The sequence below is a fragment of the Varanus komodoensis genome, unplaced genomic scaffold, assembly GCF_004798865.1.
Source record: "Varanus komodoensis strain SLA01 unplaced genomic scaffold, ASM479886v1 scaffold14_1, whole genome shotgun sequence".
In the NCBI taxonomy this organism is placed as follows: Eukaryota; Metazoa; Chordata; class Lepidosauria; order Squamata; family Varanidae; genus Varanus; species Varanus komodoensis.
The window spans coordinates 5,442,872-5,465,593 of NW_025335438.1; the positions used below are offsets into that span (position 1 = coordinate 5,442,872).

General features: G+C 41.7%; 1 protein-coding gene across 1 annotated transcript; it reads right to left on the minus strand.

Moving 5' to 3' along the window:
• Positions 1-450: 450 nt before the first annotated feature.
• Positions 451-22,233, minus strand: LOC123020426 (carbonic anhydrase 3-like). The gene is made up of 7 exons (XM_044424159.1): positions 22,123-22,233; positions 19,351-19,548; positions 8,792-8,910; positions 7,168-7,260; positions 5,409-5,474; positions 2,495-2,650; positions 451-1,016 (listed from the first exon to the last, which is right to left on the minus strand). Exons 1-7 carry the CDS (start codon positions 22,157-22,159, stop codon positions 897-899), a joined length of 789 nt encoding a protein of 262 aa, XP_044280094.1. The 5' UTR covers positions 22,160-22,233; the 3' UTR covers positions 451-896.
• Positions 22,234-22,722: the final 489 nt, after the last annotated feature.

Here is a 22,722-nt window from a genome sequence, read left to right on the forward strand (position 1 = left end):
TCCTCAGATGGGGTTGCCTGCTGGTACCAGGACCACAAAATATATTAAACAAAATCCTGGCTCTTTGGGATTCATAGTAATTTCAAAAAGCACAGCAAGAAATCAAGATATACAATTTATCTTATTCTATACCCTGTTCAAGGTCTTAATTTCAGTTTTCAGGAGAGGAGGACAGATGGAGTGTTAGTTTTCTGAGCTGATTTTCTTTTAATTTTCATTTTGGATCTTTACTAGCATAATCCTGTACATATTGCTCAAAACTAAGTCCCACTGAGTTCACTGAGGTTACTCCCAGGAAAGGTCTACAACTGGTTAGGATGTGCTGGAAGTTGTAAGCCTTTTTTCTGCCTAAGCTCACATAGCTTTAACCATAAATGGCACATCTTTGTGATTCCTGCAGAAGACATGCTTGTACATATGCATTAAAGAAAAATAGATTCTGCTTCTTCTCTAGCATCCCTCATTAATGGGGTATAAAAGATAGCAGAAATCAGTTTGGCTCTGTGTGTGTGTGTGTGTGTGAGAGAGAGAGAGAGAGAGAGAGGAAGGGAGGGCAAGTAGGGAGAGGCAGAAGAATGAGAGAGAGAGAGAGAGATCCTTGAAGACCTACATGTTGTTGTTGTCATCATCTTGCATCATATAATTATTTTTGAAAATACTTGCATTAACAAAGATTACATAAAGAGATCTAACATTTTAATACAGAGGTTAGAATTTTTGCAAAGTTACGTATATGTTTTTGTCCTCGACAGGTTAGATTCATTTAGTAACCTTGATCCATTTAATTGCTTAGTATTTATGGTTCAACTGCACAGATCCAGAGGAAGAACATCAGTTGGTATGTGACTCGAATGTGGTCTTGGGTCTTCCAAGATGAAGATGATTGACATCAAATTCTATTGGCATGGAGATCGGATCATCCTGTTATTGAGAGGCTGAAGAGGCCGCCAGTTGTCCACCAAAGGGCAGTGGGGGTCCTCTGCAGAATTGCTAGAAAGGCTACGCAATTTTAACATCTGTGGAGAGAATAAATGGCAAAATAAATGTGTAAGTGGCTAAATAAATACATTCTTGCTAGGACCAGTCCAACAAAAACAGGACTGGGCTGAGAAATAGCAATTTCCTTAGGTGCCAAACTCTGCCCCAAATCCTGTCATAGTAATTCCCAGATCAAGGCCACACTCCCTTTTCACAAACTGCTGATTTCTCTGTTTTTGTGCAGATTTTTCCGCATTCCAAAAGATTGAAATACCTCTGCTAAGACTTCAGGAGGCTGATATTTGGGGCATTTTGCATCTACCGCTTTTGCCTTTGGCTTTGCCCACCTTTGGCATATGGCCCCTGGGTGCTCCTCTGAAACTCATTTCAGCTCTTGGGCCAAAAGATGTTCAGCATCCCTGACCCTTGATCTTATTTTTAGATGAGACATGCACAACTGCTTTATCAAGATGCAGTTCAGATATTCAGTAGAAAACATTCTACTGACTGCAATGAAATACCTCAAAGTATATTTGGAGATAGGAGCCTTACTTAGGCTTGGTTTGATTACAAATAGGGCTCTTTTCTGATGAATTTCTCAAACTCCTGTTCTGAATGTTTTCATGTTCTTGTCCAAAACTACTGATTGCTAGAGTTTGGAAGCACAAAGAGAACATGGGAGCAGATTTCTGATTCTTGCAACTAATCAGTGAATCTTCCCTTAGTGGCTGTGTTCTAAATTACTCTCACCATTATAAATACATTGGATAATGAAGAGATTGGAAATGTGAAGGCTGATCCTTAACATTCATGTTTCCAATTGGCTAAAATCAACAGCTTCAGCTCAGTGCTAATAAAGCATGTAGGTAAGACATGGTTCTGTGTGTACTGCAAAGAAGGGAGCAGGTGTGTTTTGCCTAACTTTGTGAAAGGTTGCTTAAGCTTTTCAAACATCCTGCACTGCAAAGTGGATTCCATAAAAGCCATTAGAATGTAGTTCCATGTCAATGGACTAAGACTGGGGTGGGATGCTTCCAGATTTATGCTGTTGAAACAGGGAAGCCTGACCAGATTTAATCTGCATTTGCATTCTAAGGAAATTTTTGAGCAAGACATAAAAAACAAGGAAAATGAGGGTGGAGATTTGTGTAAGATATAGTTCCATGATTGTTTTTTCAGGGAATGTTCTTCTATCCAGTGAAATTCAGGCAAGTGAGATCAAAGATAGTCCCAATGTTTCGACAAAACAAGTTTGCTCCCTTTGTTGGAGAAGCTGCTTGCAAATCACTTATTCTAGAATTAGTCCTCACCTTATATTGGATTGACTCCAAGATCTGCTTACCGAGCTCTGTTTGCAAAAGGTCTGCAATTCAAGCCATCTCCTAAATCACCCTATGTGTATCATGAATATAGCTTCTGATTAATGGAAAAGGCCTTCAGCAAACTGTATCTATATGTATAGTTCAAACAAAATGCATATATGAGGAAACAAAGTTAACTAATTGCTAAAGTTTACCTGGTCCGAACTGACAGTTATAGGCTCTTTCAGAAGAATCCAGGTAACACACTCTTCACAGGGAGGTGTAGTGAATGAGCCTTGGTAGGTAAAATAACTCCGATTTTGAGGGAAAAGAATGGATGGATCAAAGTTTGGAAAAGGAACTTCTTTTCCCTTGAAGAAAGAAATAAAAAGAAAAAGATATGCTACTATAAAATCCAGCTAAAGAAAGAGAAGATTTAGAGGCTGGGGGTGGGCACAGAACATACTCCCATCACTTCTGATAGCCACTAGGGCAGTGGTGGGGAATCTATGGCACGCGGGCCACAGTGGACACGTAGAGCCCTCTCTGTCAGCATGTGAGCCAAGTGGCCCAGCATCACCCCAGCAGCCCAGCAGCGGATAACAGCGCACACAGGGGCCATGCACATGCTCCGAAATGAGTCATGGTGCCAGGAGTTGACGTCACAAACAGCGTCTCATTAGCCAAGACTTGTCCAAGCTTTCACTCGCCCGGTCAGTGCACTGCAGAGGATATATATAAATATTTGCTTGGACTGGCTGTGAAGTGTTTTTTCTAAACTAAAACCACAGTATTCCACTTTTATTGCAGTAGTGACACTTTGCAATAAATAAGTGGGTTTTTGGTCGCAGTTTGGGCTCTAGGTCTCTAAAAGGTTCACCGTCACAGGGTTAGGGTGCGGAAAACAAGGTGTCCAGGCATGGTTTTGATGGTTGGGATGTGCTTAGAATGGGCAGAAATGATGAGCACTGCAGAAAAAGCTACTCAAGGAAGGCTTTTTAAAAATCACCCCTTTCAATGGTATCTTACCACTCTATTAGGGTTGGAAGAGTGCATCAGGGTAGAGTATGGGTTATATAAATGTGGTGTCCTGATATGATGTTGATGGTTGGAATGTGTTTAGAATGGGCAGAAATGCTGAGCAGTGCAGAAAAAGCTACTCAAGGAAGGCTTCTTCAAAATCGCCCTATTTTCAATGGAACTTTATCCATAAATTAGGGTTAGGGGTGGGCAACAGGGTAGGGTTAGGGTTAGAAAAACAAGGTGTCCTTGCATTATTTTGATGGTTGGTACATGTTTAGAATGGGCAGAAAGGATGAGCAGTACAGAAAAAATACACAAGAAAGACTTTTTCAATATCACCCTCTTTTCAATGGTATTTTAGCCCTATGTTAGGATGAGGGGTGTGCACCAGGGTTGGGATGGAATTAGAAAAATGAGGTGTCCTGGCATGACTTTGATGGTTGGAATGTGTTTAGAATAGGCCAAAAGGATGAGCAGAGCAGAAAAAGCTACTCAAGGAAGGGTTTTTCAAAATTGCCGTATTTTCAAGGGAAACTTCGCCCTATATTAGGGTTAAGGGAGTGCACCAGGGTAGGATGAGGGTTGGAAAAATGAGGTGTCCTGGCACGATTTTAATTGCTGGAATGTGTTTAGAATGGGCAAAAATTTTGCACAGTGCAGAAAAAGCTACTCTAGGCAGGCTTTTTCAAAATCATACTATTTTCAATGGAACTTTACACCTAAATTAGGGATGGGGGCTATGTACCAGGGTAGGATTAGGGTTAGAAAAATGAGGTGTCCTGCCATGATTTTGATGGCTGAAATGTGTTTAGAATGGGCAGAAATGATGAGTGGAGCAGATAAACCTACTCGAGAAAGGGTTTTTCAAAATTGCCGTATTTTCAAGGGAGACTTCGCCCTTTCTTAGGGTTAGGGGTGTGCACCAGGGTAGGGTTAGGGTTTGAAAAATGAGGTGTCCTGGCATGATTTTGATGGTTGGGATGTGTTTAGACTGGACCAAAATGATGAGCAGTGCAGGAAAAGGCTACACATGGAAGACTTTTTCAAAAGCGCCCTATTTTCAAGGGAACTTTACCTCTATATTAGGGTTAGGGGTGTGCACCAGGGTAGGGTTAGGGTTAGAAGAACAAGGTGTCCTGGCATGATTTTGATGGCTGGAACGTGTTTATAATGGGCAGAAATGCTGAGCAGTTCATAAAAAGCTACTCAAGGAAGGCTTTTCCAAAATCGCCCCTTTCAATGGTATTTTACCCCTATGTTAGGGTTAGGGGAGTGCACCAGGATAGGGTTAGGCTAGTCCTGGCCAACCGATGGCATACGTTGCAGAACGGGCATGCAGATCCCTCTCTGTCGGCATGCGAGCCACGTTGCCCCAGCATCACCCAGCACCTGTGCATTGGATAACTGCGCACATAGAGGCCATGCCCATGCTTGGAAAGGAATAGCACCAGTAGATGTTGTCGTCACGAGCTGCGACTCATTAGCTGCAACTTGTTCGACCTTTCGCATGGCTGGTAAGTGCACTGCCAAGGATATATTTTTTTTTTTTTCGGACTGTCTGTGAGGTGTTTTTTCTAAACTAAAACCTCAGTTTTCAGGTTTTATTGTAGTGTTGGCAGTTTGAGGTACATAAGTGGGTTTTGGGTTGCATTTTGGGCACTTGGTCTCTCAAAGGTTCGCCATCAAAGCACTTGGGTATTTGCAGTTGCTTCAAAGGTTTAGATCTCAAAGGAAGGAAAATATTGTTTAAGTTGCTTATTCCTTGAGCCAGACTAAGCATACCAAAACTGACCCCTCTATACAGGCTACCACATCTGCAATAGAAGTAGCCGAGTAAACCCCCAGGAGTTTCACTCTCAGTGAGACTCCCACAGCCTCCAGATAGCAATGAACCGTTGAGTGTTCTTTTGTAGAGCTCTGATACAAGTTCTTGATGTTCATCTTTCCAGCCCATCTGTTGCTGGCTCTGAAATCCTAGTTCTTGTCTGTCTTGCTGGCTGTCATAAATTCTATGCATGATCGAAGCCTATCGGTTCCTTTTAATAAAAGGGGAGCATGCTGGAAAACATGTCACTTGTCAAGCTATCAGAAAATTTTCCTAATTACCTTTGTCTTAATAGCATCGATTTCTTCAAGAATTCTTTTCAACTCTGGCTTGGGAGTTTTCCCTATCTGTCATACAGAAAACAGAAGATAAGTAGCTGTGGAAGCAGACCTTCTTTCAGCAAATTATAAATAATAACAATACTGCAGAAATGGTCTTTAAATAACCCATCTGTCCATTCAGTTAACAACATTTTGAGAACATCTTGCACAGAATAAAACAAAAATAATGCCTGCTGGGTTTAAAATGACAACAAGAGAATGACATTTAGAATTCCATATGTACCTGATTGTTCATTTTATTTGGATTCCTGTTACTTATTTATGCTCCAGCTAACATGAAGGCACTAACTAGTCTGGGTGTCATTAACTGTGCTGAAATTCTAAAAGCATCTCTTGGGGGCCCAGACATACTGTAACTAAAACAGGAAGTCACAGAAAACTTCCACTGGGTACATAGATGATGCACACAACTTTTGGGTTGTGGTTTTTGTTTGTCAACCTTCCCTAACCTGGAACCTTTTGTTTTTCAACCTTCCCTAACCTGGAACCTTTGAACTGTGCTCTGCTGGACTTTAACTCCCATAATTCCTAGCCTATTGTCAGTTGAAGCCCAGAACATCTGGAGAATACTGGATTGGAATTGGCTGCTACACCCAAAGGCTACACAGGCTGGGAATTGTGCAGGTTCCAGTTCAACACATCTTGAAGGTGCCCAGTTGGAGAAGGCTTCCCTTTGCCATCTAGTCCAATGGTGGGAAGGCAGCAGGGTAAGCTGTACATATTTACTTTGACCAAGGCTTGTACAGAATGCCCTTAAGAACTAAGTAAAAAAATAATCAAAGGAAGGATATGTTGGTGATTTGCAGCATCATATATTCAGACACCTCCTTCTTCTTCTCCTTTTCCTTCTCCCGCCTTTGACTTTCCTTAACATGATTATCTTCTCCAATGAGTCTTGCCTTCTCATGATGTGTCAGCCTCAGTTTTATCATTTTTGTCTCTAGGGAAGTTTTAGTTTGATTTGATCTAGGACCCATTTGTTTGTCTTTCTGTCAATCCCAGGGCATCCACAAAGCTCTCCTCCAGCATCATATTTTGAATGCATCAATTTTCTTCCTGTCAATGTACAGCTTTCACAACCATACGTAGTGATCAGGAATACAACTGATAGTGGTGTTCAGTGAAACATCCTTACACCTGCTTATCTTTTCTAGTTCTTTCACTGTCACTCTTCCCACTGTTCTAATTTCTTGGCTGCAGTTGCTGTTTGGATTAATGATTCAGTCAAGATACAACAAACCTTTCACGGTTTCAATTTCTTACTGTTAAAGTTGTGTAATTCTATAGACATGATTTTTGTTTTCTTAATGTTCAGCTATATTTTCTTCTTTCACTTTCATTAGAAATTGTTTCAGCTCATTTCACTCTGAGAGCTAGTGTAATACAATCCTTAAGAGTGATGGCCTGAGATTCAGGAAATCTGGTTCTAGTTCCCACTCAGTCAAAGAACTCAATGGGTGACTTTGAGCAAGTCACTGACTCTCAGCCTAACCTACCTCACAGAGTTCTTATTGTGAGGATAAAAGAGAAAGGAGGAAAACCTTGTAAGCTCCTTTGGGTTCCTTGCAAGAGGAAGAAAGGCAAAACATAAATGCAATTGAATAATACTAATAATAATTCAGGGCTACTCTCTACCAGTAATATAGTTTCTTCTGTATATTATGATCATATGTATCAGATAAGATAAATTAGAGCTTACTTGCAAAAGGATGGCAATAATAGCCGCACCATCAGGCTTTCTCAGAGCATCAGCATAATTACTATACTTGGAGTACCAGTGCACCATGTGAATCTGCAAATGAAAAGAACATTATAAATGCAATTGTAGGACAGGAAGGCACAAATCCAATCTTTATGCAAGTCACCAAAGGATTCAGAAAATTCTTCTCATTAGCCAGTGTCCATATGGCTCTTATGACCAAACGGCAAGTTGGAATCCACATCAAAATTCAGAGAAGACAGGATAGGAATAGAAAGGAAACAATAAATTTGTAGGCCTTCTGTTCATTTTTGAAGTACAACTTAATTAAAAGATCTAGATTACAAGAAACTGACAAATTCATTTGAATGGATTGTGCATTGAATAAGGAAAACCCATGCACCCTGTTTTTTCAGGATAAAAAGGAAAAGGAAGCAAGTATCCTAATTAGTGGTGCTTTTTGTACACTGACAACATGGCATAGCAGTGGGAGTGTTGGCTGGGACTTGAGCGATCTTGGTTCTAGTTCCCGCTTCGGCATGGAGCTCACTGAGTGACTTTAGGCCAGTCACAGACTGTCACCCTAAGCATCCTACAGGGTTGTTGTAAGGTGAAATAAAGAGAAGAAGAGGGATTTTGCAAGCCACCTTCAGTTCCTTGCAGAAAGAATGTGGGATGCAAATATAATAAATACATTCATAAATTAAACTGTATATCACATGTGCATGCATATGTCAATTGTTACAGCTTTCCCTGAGCCCACTAAAGTTTTGATGAATTCTATTCATCTTTGTTCCAGATTTTTGAAGAATGAGGAAGGATGAGCACTCACAAAGCAATGCAGGATTTTGCTTTGGAAACAGCACTAGGCAACTTTCAAGACTTCTGTGCTCTCTTACTTTCTCACTGCTGAAGTTTCCTGATGACAGTGGGAAAACGTAATTTAAAATTTCAGCTTCTCTCTTTTTGTCCTACATGTTTACATAGATATGAGGATTTCAATGAATTACTCTCACCCAGAAGAATGAGCAATACTTCATCTGTTTGCTCATATAAGAAGATTCCAGAGACTTACAAATTTGGAACAAAATGTTCCTAAAAAACAATATATGGCTAGTGATGTACTAGTGGCAGTACTAGAAAGCAGGAATACCACTGGTAAACAAGTACAGTTGAAATATATATTGCCCCAAAGACAATGTAATAGCCAGCCTAGTGCTTAAAGAAGTGTGGTCATCCAAACAACAACTCCTGGAGTCCCTGACCATAGTCCAGGCTCCCTGGGTGAGGGCATTTGGAGTCCAACAAAAGCAATAGCAAGGATGCAAGGCCCACTGTTTCTGTCTGTTGAATTAGATCTCCCTTTTACACTGAGGAAGTGATGCAAAGACACCAGTGAAGCTTTGTTCCCATGTAGCAGATCTGTCATCCCATATAAGGAGGTTATCATTAAGAACTTGTTTGTCAAGAGTCCTAGAATATGACACCATTAACTTCCTTACCATGGTTGCAGAACTGGCAAATGGGGAAGGGGGAGGGCATGAAATAGCTTAAATAGACCATCTGTGCCTAGTTCCCTATTGGGGTAGCGATGTTACCTTATCTAGCATATAAATATACTCACCTCTCCTGCATACCTTGTGGCATCCACAACATGCTCTGAGCCTTTATCGTCTGTTGAACCCCAGTGGATGAGTAGCTGGCGCAGCCTGTAAACCCCCGGAAGTGGTCCTCCCCTCAGTACTGCAAGGAATAGTATAGATTAACAGATGGCTTTGCCAGAAACAAAAGGCACAGCCATGCAGTATGAAGGCCTTTTGTCTAAGGTCTTGCAGAGAAGGCATCTTATCTTCCACTGACTTTCTAAAGGAAGCACCCCAGTACAATGCAAGGAAGCAAAGTACAATGCAAACACCTGCCTCAGATCCCCCCTTTTTTCCTTCAGGCCAGCACCCCAGACAGAGTTATGTTGATGGGTATAGCCTCTATTTAAGTCTCCTATAACATCTTGGAAGAATATTGTATTGGGAGCATTCTGCAAGTGCCAAATGGTGACTGTACTCAGTCACCACCAGATCAGACCCATCAAGAGTGTCCACCACAGGGCACTTTGCCTAGGAGTTCCTCAAATGAGCAGACAGCCATGGGATCCACAGCAATGTTATCGTGACCATTACCATTACTACAAGTCTCCCCCAAGCCTTTCTTCAGTTACTACAACCTTCCCTCAAGCCCAAGATATCTTGGACTTCAACTCCCATCAGTCCCAACTAGCATGGCCAGTGGTTAGGAATGCCAGGAGTTGTGGTTCAAAAAGCTCCTGAGGGGGGCACAGGTTTGGGATGGCAGTATCACTATATCTGTGCTAGAAATTGAAGGCACTTGAAATAATTGACCATGGTGCCGATCATACAGTGACTGTCTGTGTAGGAATCACTCTGCTTGGCCCAGTGAGGAACGTCTCCCGTCCACGGTTCCCCCATCATATCCTAAAGCTACCTCCAAATGCTCAGATTCTGTCCCATCAGTGACCATTCCCTATTTCACTTCCCTGGGTTAAAAATGTGCTCACAGTTTTTCTTCTGCCAGACCTAGCCAGACCAACAGGGTTCGAGATAAAATAGCACTGGGTCTTCTCTGAAGATGTTTTTTTCATTAGACAAACAACAAAGGATCTTTGCTCCATGCAAGTGAGCTGCTGCTACTCTCAAAATAATTTCTAAAACTGTTTTGGACATATTGGGTGTAGGTGGCATGGAAATTAGTTTTTTCCCCAACACTACCTGGTGTTTCTCTCCTGCCCCCATCTTTCATTGTAACCTGGGGTGTGTGACTGCTTAAGGATTGTTCCCCCATGTGCCAGATTGCTTGTCATTTAGACAAACTTTATAACTAAAGGGGAGGTCATAAGGAAATAACTGACTGGGATCTTCTGAGGATGACCTGGAGAGATTGCAAAGAGGCATTTCTGTCATAGGACCCTTCCCCACCCAGACCCAGGTTGAAATTAAAAGAGTGATGGCAGTTATTCTGAAATCAGTTAAGGTGCAGCTTCCTGCCCAGTCCACACTGCAAGATCAGTAAGAACATAAGAAGGGTCCTGCTAGACCAAACCAAAATCTAATCCAGCAAACATTCTGTTTGCCACAGTGGTCAACTAGGAAAGGCTACAAGCAGAACATGAAGGCAATAGCATCATGTCACACATTACAGGAAGCAATATAAAGCCATAGTGACCAGTAGCAATTGATCGCCTCAACTTCCTTCATCATTTCCTCCCTTCCTTCCTTCTTCCATACTTCCATAATTCAAGGGGGTTAATTCATAATCTATTATCAGACAGTTATCATCTCATAACTTGAGTTACTTGGAAAATTTAGCTTCAAAAAAGAAAAGAAGGAAGCATGACCAAGTCCACAGCACCTGCCTTCTGTGTGTACCTTTTCTCATGCATAAATATCAACTATGGCCTGTTTCAGAGCAGCTCTAAGACATCAGGGATGCACACCTCCCTCTGTTTCCTAGATCCAAAGCCAACCAACATGTTTAGAGGAGCACATCAGGGATTGTACCACTGAATAATACAGTCAGGCATGCTTCTTTATATAAAAACAAAAACAAACAAGCTTTATGCACATGGAAAGCTAGCATATCAGGAAAATCACTAGGATAATCTACCCTCTTTCCCCCAGACATATTAAGTTTCCAATAGCTACTTGTTTTCCTTTCTTTTATAAGGAAGATTAATAACGTGATCTGTATCTCTATTCAAAAATGGTAGTCCCAAAAGAATTATACCATGCATTTTTCTTAATATGTAAATTGGCCTTCAGTTTGGGCCTCCAAAGTGTTTGATCATGGTGATATGCCAGTTTGGGAATTCAAAATTTAAGAAAAGCGATGCTGGATTAGACCAGAGGCACATTTAGTCCCCCTTTCAATTCTGACCAGATAGCTATTGAGAGCAAACAACCCCTCCCATAATTATTTCCCAGCAACTGGCATTTGGAAGTATATTGGGTCCACTGCTGGAAGGCACACACAGCTATCATGACTTGTAGCCATTGACAGCCCAAACAGTAGCACTGTAGAATGATAATTTAGACCAGACAATCTTTTTTGACACTTGCCACTTGTAAGTTAATTATAGTCACTTTATGGGTATCAAATGAAGTTGGACATTTGCCAATTCACCGTCTTCCTGTCTGTAGATAAAGCCTGCTTTCAAACTTATTGAAGAACCAGATATATGATGAGAAAGCCATCAAAATTACAAAAATCTTTCACATGATAGTAAAGCATTTTCAACTTAGTTTTTTAAAATTTTGCTTCCCAATGCAGTCATTAAAAGTAGTTACAGTACATCAGCTTAACACCCCTATAGTATGTATCTGAAGCTGCTAAATCAGCTGGCTGGATCCTATTTCAGTAAATGGTATACAACCTTATGCAACAACCTGTATGGAGTTCATTCCTACCTGCCATAACAACGTAAAAGTTGCTATTTTATCTATCACCAGTGTGGTCCCAAATGCATCTTTCCACTGTACCAGCAACAATATAAATGGTGTTTGCCAAACTTTTACTAATGGGATACTTGACACTATTTTTAAAAATGTTTTCTTAAAAGAAATAAAGTACAGAAAAGAAAGAAAATGTGGCAAAAGATAAAACTGCCAGGGGATCTTATACAAATATAACCAATACATTCATAACTTGCAAATTTTCAAAGAAACCACAATTTTCTATCTTTCTGTCAACTAATACTGTGTATAAAAAGCACCACTAAAGCTCAGAAAAAAATATTACAGTTCTCTGAACAAACACATTATCTAGTCACTTTGGTTATACATTTTCTTCAATATTCTTTAGCAAGATTACCATACAACCAAAAATGGGGAAAGTTCCCTTAAAATTCCACTTCCAGCTGATAACTCTTGTAGCTGGAAACATTCTAGATATTCTGGCAGGTGGATATTGTTTATATAGGGTATGCATACATGTGTGTGTATGACACAAACACACACAATTTTATAAACATTTCCTCCAGATGTCATATTTTGTTCATTCCTATAATTTCTGAATGCATGTGATTTTAGTGTTTCATTGGGACTGTTATGCTTAATTCTCTTTCTCACTTTTTAAAATTAGAATAGCGTGTTGTATTATCATTCATATAGATAGATAGAGTACAGGTAGAGGTACAGGTAGAGAGAATAATTATCAAGCTCAGTGACATCCAGTAATACTTTTGGGGATCAAGCTTAAATGTGGCAAAATACCTAGCCATGTCTACTTCCCTAACTGCTTCCTGAATAAAAGTGCTAATTTGCAAACTGGAAAAAAGGAAGGTACAGATTTCTTTCAGAGCAGTTACTTAAGTTGTGCAAAATCTCCTTTCACTGCCAAACTTCTAAACGTGTGCTGATTTCCCTAGCATTTACTTTCCTGCCTTTAAATTTACACAAATATTTCTGGCAATCTGTTGGCAGAGGTGGGGTGGGGGGAATGAAGCAACTGAAGCAGTGACTGCTGTAAAAGAGAGCTACAAAAAAGGCAGTAGCCAATATTTCTCTTTGCTTGGACTTGCTGGAGAGTGAGGGCAGTGTGCAAGGGAAGCGGAACAGTGACAAATACAACAGTTAAAACTGAGAAAATTGCCTTGTCAAGTAGGAAATACTGGCCCCTGGCCCCATTTTGGTGTGCCTATTCCTCCTGCTCCTCCTCTAAAAAAAAAAAAAAAAAAAGCAAGAAGCAGGGGGAGAATTAATCATCATAAGCCAACTCACTGGTTTGACATACTGTGGTCTGTGAAGCTTATTCCCAGGGTGGCTTATTGTGGCATTTGAATGCTGCCAAAGTAATCAGTAGGTCAACAATGCCTTTATCTTATCACTTTCAGCTCTCCTAAAGAGCTACCCTCAGAGCTGGTTCTGTGGTGAGGGACCGAAGTCATAATGGCTTATTGCCCCCACCACACGTGCCAGTCAGATTTCCTCCACTCCCCTCACTTTTGCAGCTTGTCTCAGCATCTGAATCCTGGTGACATGGCTTTGAGGGTGGGGCAGCAACCCTTAAATAACCCAACAGCAGCTCACATGCTATTTACGGGTTGCTACCTCTTCAAGGAGGACATGTGTCATGGTTCAGATGACACAGCAAGCCGTGCTGCTGAGGGAAACTGGAGAAATCCAGCCAGCATATGGCTGGCACATGCAGCAGAGTTAACAACCCACTGAGGCTTGTCAAGCACTCCACCATGATGCAACGTGGGCCCATGGACAGGTTTGTATATCACACTAATGCACCCTGTGAATGAGCCACAGTGGGCTGCCTGCTCACTGTACAACCCGCATTGCTCCTGACAGTCAGCAGGTGTGGCAGCTTCAGCAGCCCCCTCATATCTTTGTCCTTGCGGTTGGATATTTTTTTGGATCCTCTTCCCAGTCTAATCACTACCATTTTTTGGACCACTTGCTTTGTTTACTACCATTTTAAGAAAAAAAAATGTATACCTACGAATGCAAATGGATGATGATGGTTTTTCCATTCCTTCACAACTGGAGATTCAGCTGCCTGCTATACAGTTTCATTGTATGTTTCAGCAGTAAAGAGGAAGTAAGAGGTAAGCTTCTCTGCACACATTTGCAAACCTCCGCGAGGGAGTGGGGGAGAATACTACTTAGTGATAGTATGACTCTATTTGTATGAATAAAAAGCATCACTAAAAAAAAGTGCCTGAAATAATTGTTTCAAAAAGGGGCACCAGGTGGTAAAACAGCTTCAACTTGGCAGTCTCATCCTCTAGCTATTTGCCTTCTCAGTGTCCTCCCCACTTTCAACACTTCCCCAAGTCTCAATGAAGTTGACTAGTGGGAGTTATTGGCTCCCTCCATTGGGTTGAATAAGTATAAGAACTGCCAAATACAAGGGATGGGTGGGAGAATTGAGAAAATACATCTTTTTACTGCCCTGCCATGAGATTCACACAAATCTCCAGCCTTTAGATTTGTGGAAATCTTCTCCGAAGCATTTTTAATGCATAGGATGGAACAAATGGAGCACCTGCACCAACAGTCCTTATACCTGCCTGTCTCTCTGTCCTGTGCAGCTGCCCTCTAAGGACTTTTTTCAAACATGGCAGGGAGTTTTGTGCAAACTTGCTGAAGTGAAATGCAGTAACCTCAGTTTTAATTGCTCCAAAAAGGCACTGAAATGTTGGGGAGAACCAGTGGCCCTGAATTTTTACTTTACAGAAATCAGGTATTTGGTGTGGATGGATTTGCTGATATTGATATTGAAAGACTGAGCTCAGCTTCCTCAAAATAAACATTCTTCCACTGTGAATATATAAAGCACGAAAGCCAGACCTTTACGATTGGAGCTTATAATCTCCAGTAAAATCAGTGGAAGAGCACACACTTCAGAAAATGTTTTTATAGCTAGGCTACCCATTAGACTGTTTCTGTAAGGACAGTTTATTCTTCCTAGGACTCATCAACTGAGAATCAGGTAAAAACATAATGGATCTGGCAAGGAACATTTGTCCTGTTTATATATAGTCATGGAGGGACTGAGTCCTAATGACGTGACACCTCATCTGTTGCCAGATTTACAGTGACAGGTGACAATCCACAAGCAAAATAATGAGGCTCACTCTTCCCCAGGATATAAATGATGGCTTTGCATTGTTGTTTTATGATAAAAGCAAAGTAACCATATAGCACAGTTGGTTGTGTCAATAAGGATGCATTAACGGGTCCAGGAATAAACATTTGCTCCACAGACCATTCTTTGTCATTATGCTCAATGAAGTCAGCTAAGTATGTTTGTCAATATGCAATTATATTGCTTGCATTTTCTTGAAGGAAAATTTCCATCAATAGCAATGCTCCTTTTCATCAGTGAAAGAAGTGTCACCGAGATAAGACTTTCCATGTACGAGAGTCTGGCATATAGATCTAAAAACCTTGACAAAGAAGGCTGGAGCTGCCGGGAAACATCTGAGCATGGCATTCTGCTAGTGGACTTCATTCCTGACCTATAATGCCCCCATCCCACAGTTCTAACCCTAAGCCTCTTGAGATACTAAATTCATCTTTATTGGCAGCCTAAAAAGGGAACAGTACCTATGTCTCCAGGGACAGAAAGCTGATAACCCAATGTACTGTGGCAATCCCAGAAGGTCTTTGTTTGAACAACACTCAAGTTCTTTGACCTCCAGCAAGAGCATGGAATTTCAAAGTTAATGCTACCACAGATCTTAAACCCTTTTGTGTCAGAGCACTGCTGGTCTCATGTCAGTGATTGATATCCTATGTGCTGGAATACCCGAGGATAAAAGATGTGTTAAGCACAGGGCAGAAGGCTTTGCTTTGTCTTTTTCTTTTTTTCTTCTTTATTGGCACAGGGATGCCTGCCTGTGCAATGGGCTGCCTCCCTTTCTTTCAGCTGTGTAATGCTTCTCATTTTGATTGGTATTCATATGCACCCATACAAAAATAAATCACCACCCATAAAAACTGTTATGTAAAGATCTCTATATGAGAAATGAGGATGCAAAGATACAGTGAGACAAAAGTTACAAGGCCTGGCTCCACAAGATAATCAATTGTGGAGTTCCACAAGGGTGAATGTTGTAACAGCCAAGTTCCTAAGATTTGCTGCTCCGGAATATGCTTCAAGGATAGGCCATACCAATTCTTATAGTTGGATCACATCACAGAACATGAATATTGTACCAGTGCTGCTGCAGCATCACAACAGCACAGCAAACAGAGATGATGTTACCAGTTGTAGTGTGTAAGGTTCTAATCCTTAAACATCTGAAGCTATTCCAGGAAGACCTGCTGAAAGCAAACCAACCATCCATTTAAGTTACTCTAGGCTGCTGTTCTAAGGGCCAAAACTGAACATGGATCTGTCTCCTACTTTTTAAAATTAAAATGTCGCAAGGATTTGTCTTGCATCCTATTCTTGCACAGTTGCATCCTAGTCACAGGGGAGAAAATACACTTAGTCCCTTCCCATTATCTTTTCTCCTATAGGAAGATAATTAGCTGAAAAGAACATTCTGTTGACTTCAGTATTCCTTTTCAGAATCACAGCTCCTGTCTTTAGTAGTAAACTAGCATCAATGATGGTAAGGATATCATTTGAATTGATTTGTAACATGAAGGCTTTTAGAGTTAAAATCATGACAATGGGTAGCACATGTCCTTACCCAGTAAAAGGTTCAGTTTCAGGTGCCTAATTCAGATGGGACTTGTATAGAAGATGATGAAGGTGGCAGTGGAAGGCTCAGTCATCCCAACCCACCATCTTAGGAACCTGATCTAGGATCCAATGCCTACCCATCCATCAAGCTGCCTGTTTCTGAAAAAAAAAGCCCTACACTCAAGGTCAGAGAACAGAGTTTGTGCCTCAGTTATATAGACTACTGATTTTTTTTCCCTTGCCATATATGGTGGGAGATTAGGATAAATGAAGTGCATTTAGGTTCATTTATCATACTGTTATAATATTCCTGAAGGAAAACAATACGAACACTGCTGATGTGATTCCTGTTGATATTATTGATGTTAATAATTCATTTGCATAGTGTGGTAAAGGTCACAATGGGCAGGTCCCTGGTGTGCAGAGTTACAAACTTACATTCAATAGGCTACAACAGTACAGCCTGTAATTCTTTTTCAACAATATTCTATTGATGTTTAATTTTGTTAACTGTTAGTTCAGGTTGTCTGAGCTCCCTCTACTTAATGCTTAATGGATATTGTTGGATTTAATATAGCTATTTTAACAATAGTGTTATTGCTAACTTTATTTTTGCCTTGGTTTCTACATTCTGTTATCTGTTTTGCACATCTCTTTTAGAAGAAAAATGCAAAATAGAAATTTTGGTATAAATTTTGGTATAAATAATTAATTAATAAATTATGCAGTACAATGGGGGACAAAGAGAAAAGGGGAAAGAGCAGAGTAGAGTAGAGTGGAAGGAAAGAATACATGATCATTGTCACCATTTTAAAATCACAACTAGTATTTCACTGTTGATGCTATTAATATTTATCACAGGGGTGCAGAACCCTTTATAATAAAGCAAGAGTAGGCAACTTTGGGAGACCCAGAGTCTCTTCTTGTGCTTCTATAAGTTGCATACACCCCTATGGATGCCAAAAACCAATAAAAGATTTTAAAAACTGAAACAAATTTGTATCTGTGGCAGCTACAGAGCATCCAAAGAGTCAACATTAGCTTCCTGGCAAAGCATCTTTTATCCTTTAGGGACTGCACAGTTGTTTGCAAAAGAATGCTTTAGTTTTTGGGATCCCCAAATTCTGGAAAGTTGCAGGGGCTGCACAGGGGACTGCAGGAGTTACATATTGCCACTGGCCCACTACAAAGGTCACAGCTGATGGTGAGCAGAGCTTCAGGGCTGTGCATTATCCTCTGTGCCATCCCACCCTCTTCTACATTCCCCACACTCCTGCATGAGAAAAGTAGCCATGCTAAGAGTGGTATTCTGGAGAATGGTCCCCCAGTATCTGGGGAACCTGATGGTGCTGAGAGGCACATGAAACTAGACCAATACCTGGATGTGGCAAGTGGACACAGATTTATCCTATCCTGCACAATATGCATTTTCTACCACAATTATAAAATACATGTTAAAGTCAATGGAAGTTAGTGTGAGCTCAACTGGAAAAAAACCCTTAATCATTATTTCAATATTTGCATCATCATCATTATTGTCATTGCTGTCATCATAATCAGTCCATCCATCTATTCATCATAGTATGCTGATACTGGTCTAAGCAAAAGTAAAGTCTTACATAAATGAATTTATAATAAAAAAGGTAAAGGTTTCCCATTGACATTAAAATTCAGTCATGTCTGACTCTAGGAGGTGGTACTCATCTCCATTTCCTAGCTGAGGGATACCTAGAAATTCATTGTCTCTAAACCACCAGTCAATTCAAATGATTTAATCCACATCAAAAACACATTCTCATCACTGCAATTCTTTCTTGCAGTTTGCAAAAAAAAAAAAAAGTCATGCGTATCTAACTATTCACATTTTCCTTCAAACCATCACCTTATTTCATTCAAAAAGGGTTATCCCTGCAGCATGTTATTAAATGTAATCACATGCAAGACCTTTGGCCCTATGTATCATTTTTAGGTGGATAAAAATTGTGCAGTGGATAAACAGTGGATTGTGCAGTGGATAAACAAAACCCTTGGCTCTGACAATGAATTTGCAGGTAAACCTTTATCCCTTTTTGTGAACATCAAGTAAGTGCTGAGCTAAGCAATTGTCCCTCAGATAATTTTCTTTAGTTATTACTACAGTGCATGCATGTCCATGCGTGTTTACCCATCATTTTGGTGTTAACCAAAAGTCCTTTAATTTTTCTATACGTATCTGTTTCATAAGCTGCCCCGAGGCTTTTTGCGAATGGGGCAGCATAGAAATGTTTTAAATAAAATAAATAAGAATAAATAATCAGTTTTAGCTTCAAATACTTTGTACTGCCTGAAGCTCATCAATACTATATTTGTTATTGTAATATGGAGAGTTAAAGTGTTATTGAATTTTAAAATGTGCCATTATTTTGAGCCACACTAAGAACCTGCTTATAAGCTGGCCTATAAATAATAAAAATAAAACAAATAAAATACAATATAAAAAGACAGATACTGAAGTCAGGTCCCAGCATGCAGTAAAGCAGCCTTCCCCAGTGTGGTAGTCTCCAGTCATTTTGAATCATAGCTCCCAGCTTTCACTCCTATTGGCCATGCTGCTTGATAGGAGATGAAATCATAAAGCTTGGATATCAAGCTGGGGAAGGCCACAGTAAAGGAAGCAAACCAGAGCAGGAGAGAATCTGTATGATTTTCCCTTATATCTGCAGGAAAATAGTGAGGGCTGGCATGAACCTCACTTCACCTCAGACCTGAATCTTGATATAGATGGTGACAAAGCATGCATGTAGCAATTACACTTAAGTACAACCAAAGCTAAGAGTACAATGCCCTTCCCACAACACACATACACACTACTGTTGGTTTTCAGGGGAGTGAAGCTATCCTTTCTCCACCCAGCAGATCAACCCAACATTTTATAGGATTCATACTGTTTAACCAGAAGCACTTACAAAACATCAAACTCAAATTTACCAGAGCGATCAAATTTATCATCAAAGGCAATCCGGCATGTTTTCCCAGTGTTCTTCAGGGACTTAGCTGCACCGGGATCATAACCAGTAAACCAGGGCAGTAGAACAGGATCTTTGTGTACATCTTTAGAAAGAATCGCAACAGGTGACTGGTTATTCCCTTTGGCAAATGGGTAATTTTTATGCCAGTGCTCAGGTCCTAAGAGAAAGAAGCCACAAAAAGGCTGTGTTAGGTTTTGCAAAGGCTTGCACAAACTACAAGTGAAAACTTGGGAGTTAGAAGCTGTGCTTGCAATGTAGTGTCTTTCTCAGCTGCACAGCTTTGCCATTCTTTATTTTTAATGAAGAGGACTTTCATCTAAAAGTCAAAAGCTGCAACCCAATACAGTGTTCACCTACCTGGGGGTAAGTCCCATTGAACTCTGTGGGACATAATTTTTGAAAAAATATGTGTAGGATTGCAAAGGAAGAAAATAAGGGTGGATACAGATTTGTCCTCATTGTCATAACCGATTTTGATCAGTCACCATGAGGTTATTTTGCAGAAACCTTTGATCACTAGAAAGAAAGGGTATAAGGCTGGTATGTACAAGCTATTGGGCATTTCTACAATTGCACTCATAGAAAGAAAACTTAGGAATACTGCATGGCTAATCTGGAGTTTGCTGCCTGTGATGAAAGACAAGATGGCCCCCACTTCCAGGCTCAAATCTGTCTGGACAGGTAGCTGCGTGATCTTCAGCACCAACGATCAGGCAAAGCCTTCCACAGAAACTGATGGCAGCAGGCTGGCTTAAGTGACAGAGAGAGGGCAGCGCAGCACACAGCTCTCTCCACAGCTTGCTGCCACCTCCCAGCATCTGTGGTCTGAGGCAACTGCCTCATCTTCCAAACTGGCAGGACCAGACCTGGCAGGCTGGTTAGTAGGTTTAATCCAGGTCAAGTGAGGAATGTATTGGTCCACAGAATTTAAGTGTCATAAATGGCACATTTCAAAATTTACCTGTCAAATGCATGAGCTTTAGAAGTGATTACTCATGACTGGACTGTGTCATATGTGAGTCGTTCTTATCTTAAGTGAACTTCCTTGAAATAAGACGTCTTTCACACAAGCTGTACCTCCTACACAAAAGTCATGAGTCCTTTCCAAGCCAGTACAGGTTGCTCTGGCATGCAGAACTGCATGCAAGTCTAAAATTTGACCTGCAGCATCTCCAGATAGGGTAGGAAAGAATACTCCTACTTGTAACTCTGGAGAGCCTCTGCTAGTCAATATCAATAAGAGTGGGCTAGAACAAAGCTGGTCTGAGGCATTTTGCTGAGGAAAAGACACCATATTCAGGAAGTCAGCTGAACTGACAAATGAGTCTGTTTTCTACACTGGTGGCGGAACAGTGGCCGGGTTCAGACAACATGATAACCTACACTTATGCATTGCAAGACCTTTTAAAAAAATCTCCACTTGGTTCCAACAATACAATTGCCCACACTTCAGGAACAATCGATTGTTTCAACATTAACCTCCATACAACCCATGCTAAACCCCTGAGTGTGATTAATCATGTTGTCTGAACCCAATCTGTGTTTTTTGCTTATTATATTTGTACAGCAGTTTGAATTTATTTATTTGCTTTTGCACTTTTAAAGTGTTAAGTAAGCACAGTGATTGCAGCAAAAGCAAATGTGCTCCCATCAATCCATTTATAGCATATGCATGCTCTGAAGCAACACGACTGACTTTAAGCAAGTCTAAGTCTGATCAGGGTCTATGGAGGCCTATGTATCCCAGCCTAGTGACTGCAGAAGAAAGGTGGGGTAAATGTAAGTTAATGAGAAAGCTGTGGCTGTGCTATCGCCAAAAATTAAGTATTGACACAAGCAAGGAAAGCTTAGGTCTGCTGAGGTACTGCATGCTTAGCATGTAGAAGTCATCATTTCTTGACCTCTTCAGTTAAAGGGAGTATTGGAAAAGGTGGGAGTGGGCAATCTGGATTTTGGACCACCCCTGCAATAGCTGCTTCTAGAGAAAGCCTCTGCCTGAGAATCAGGAGAGTCTTTTCCAGTTGGAGGCTTCCCCAGTCCAGCTGGAATGCAACTCCCGCTAATACCAGCTTGCTATCAGTAGATGGTATGAGCTGGTCCAAGAAATTTGGAGGGCACTGGGCTGAGGAATGCTCTGACCAGAAATAACCTGAGCTGGCTTAATTCACCTTCCTGCATACTTATTCCAGGTGAGTAAAAATATACATTAGGCTTTAAGGCGCCTGTTGAAATATCTGAAACTGCCTTCTCCAACTGGGTATCCTCCAGATGCTTTGTCCTTCATCTCTTGTAAGCCCCAGCCAGTTGGCCATGGGATGTTGGAAAGCTGTAATCCAAAACATCTGGAGGGAACTAGAACATTGGCCTGCCCACATCTGCCCTATGTTCCTTTTTTAAAAAAAGAGTCACTCCACAGAACAGACGCATTCATCCTCGCAGCATTGTGGATCCAGCAACTGGACAGTCTTCCGCAGCTGCCAAGCGATGCTCCTAACCCTTAAAGAAACAAGCCGTCTCTCTTGAAGTCCAGGAAAGCTGATGCAAGAATCGATGCAATCGTTTGCATGGTGCTCTCGGTCGTCCTAGCGCCGCCTTTGGGATGATGGAGCTCTGACGGGCAGTACCCCAGCCTCAAAACTCTCTTACTCCCCCGTCCCATGCGGAGCGGCTTTGGGCTGGGCTGGGATGCTGTCAAGCTCCTCACGGAGGACTCTCCTAACTCCCCACTCACCGTTTTCCTTGGAATATCCCCACGCTGCCTGGCTCATGGTCTCAGCCGCAATGAACCGGGAGGTGTGGCGACGGGGGGGACGGGTTCCTCGGCCGCTCTCCTGCGGGGCTCTGCACCGGGGTAGCCGCCCTCGCCCGAGGCCAGGGCCATTTATAGGGCTTGGCGGGCTTCAGCCCTGGGGCGGGCGGGGGCGGGGGAGCCTGGCAGAGGGAGGCGGGGGGCGAGGACAGGGCGACGATCGCCGGAGGCGGGGAGAGGAGGCGCCGTCCCAGGCACACGCGCGCAGCCAGGGCGAGGTGCCTCGGACGCTGGATGCTCCTCCGCTGCATCGGCCGCCAGCGATCCGAGCAGCGAACGAGCGGGTGGCTCCGGTCCCCCGTCCTGCTCCTCGCAGGCTGCGCTTGCCTTTGGGGAAGTTCGTCAAGTTCTGGGTCGCGGGGGCGGGGCAGCCTCTTCCTCTTACCTGCCTCGATCCCTCGAATAGTTGGGATTCTTTGGGGTACTGGAAAGGGAAGGAATGGCTCTCTCTCGCTCCCTCTCTTTCAGCCAAGGTACTTGGACGCATTGTCACGCGTGCACTTTTAAAATATTGGGTACAAA

Excerpts from the sequence above, each read along its gene's own strand:
- LOC123020426 (XM_044424159.1), bottom strand. The coding sequence starts at position 22,159 with ATGAGCCAGGCAGCGTGGGGATATTCCAAGGAAAACG. Across the intron at positions 8,911-19,350 it reads TGATAAATTTGATCGCTCTG|TACTGAGGGGAGGACCACTT; the intron begins GTAAATTTGAGT and ends TATTCCTTGCAG. Across the intron at positions 5,475-7,167 it reads TTATTGCCATCCTTTTGCAA|ATAGGGAAAACTCCCAAGCC; the intron begins GTAAGCTCTAAT and ends TCTGTATGACAG.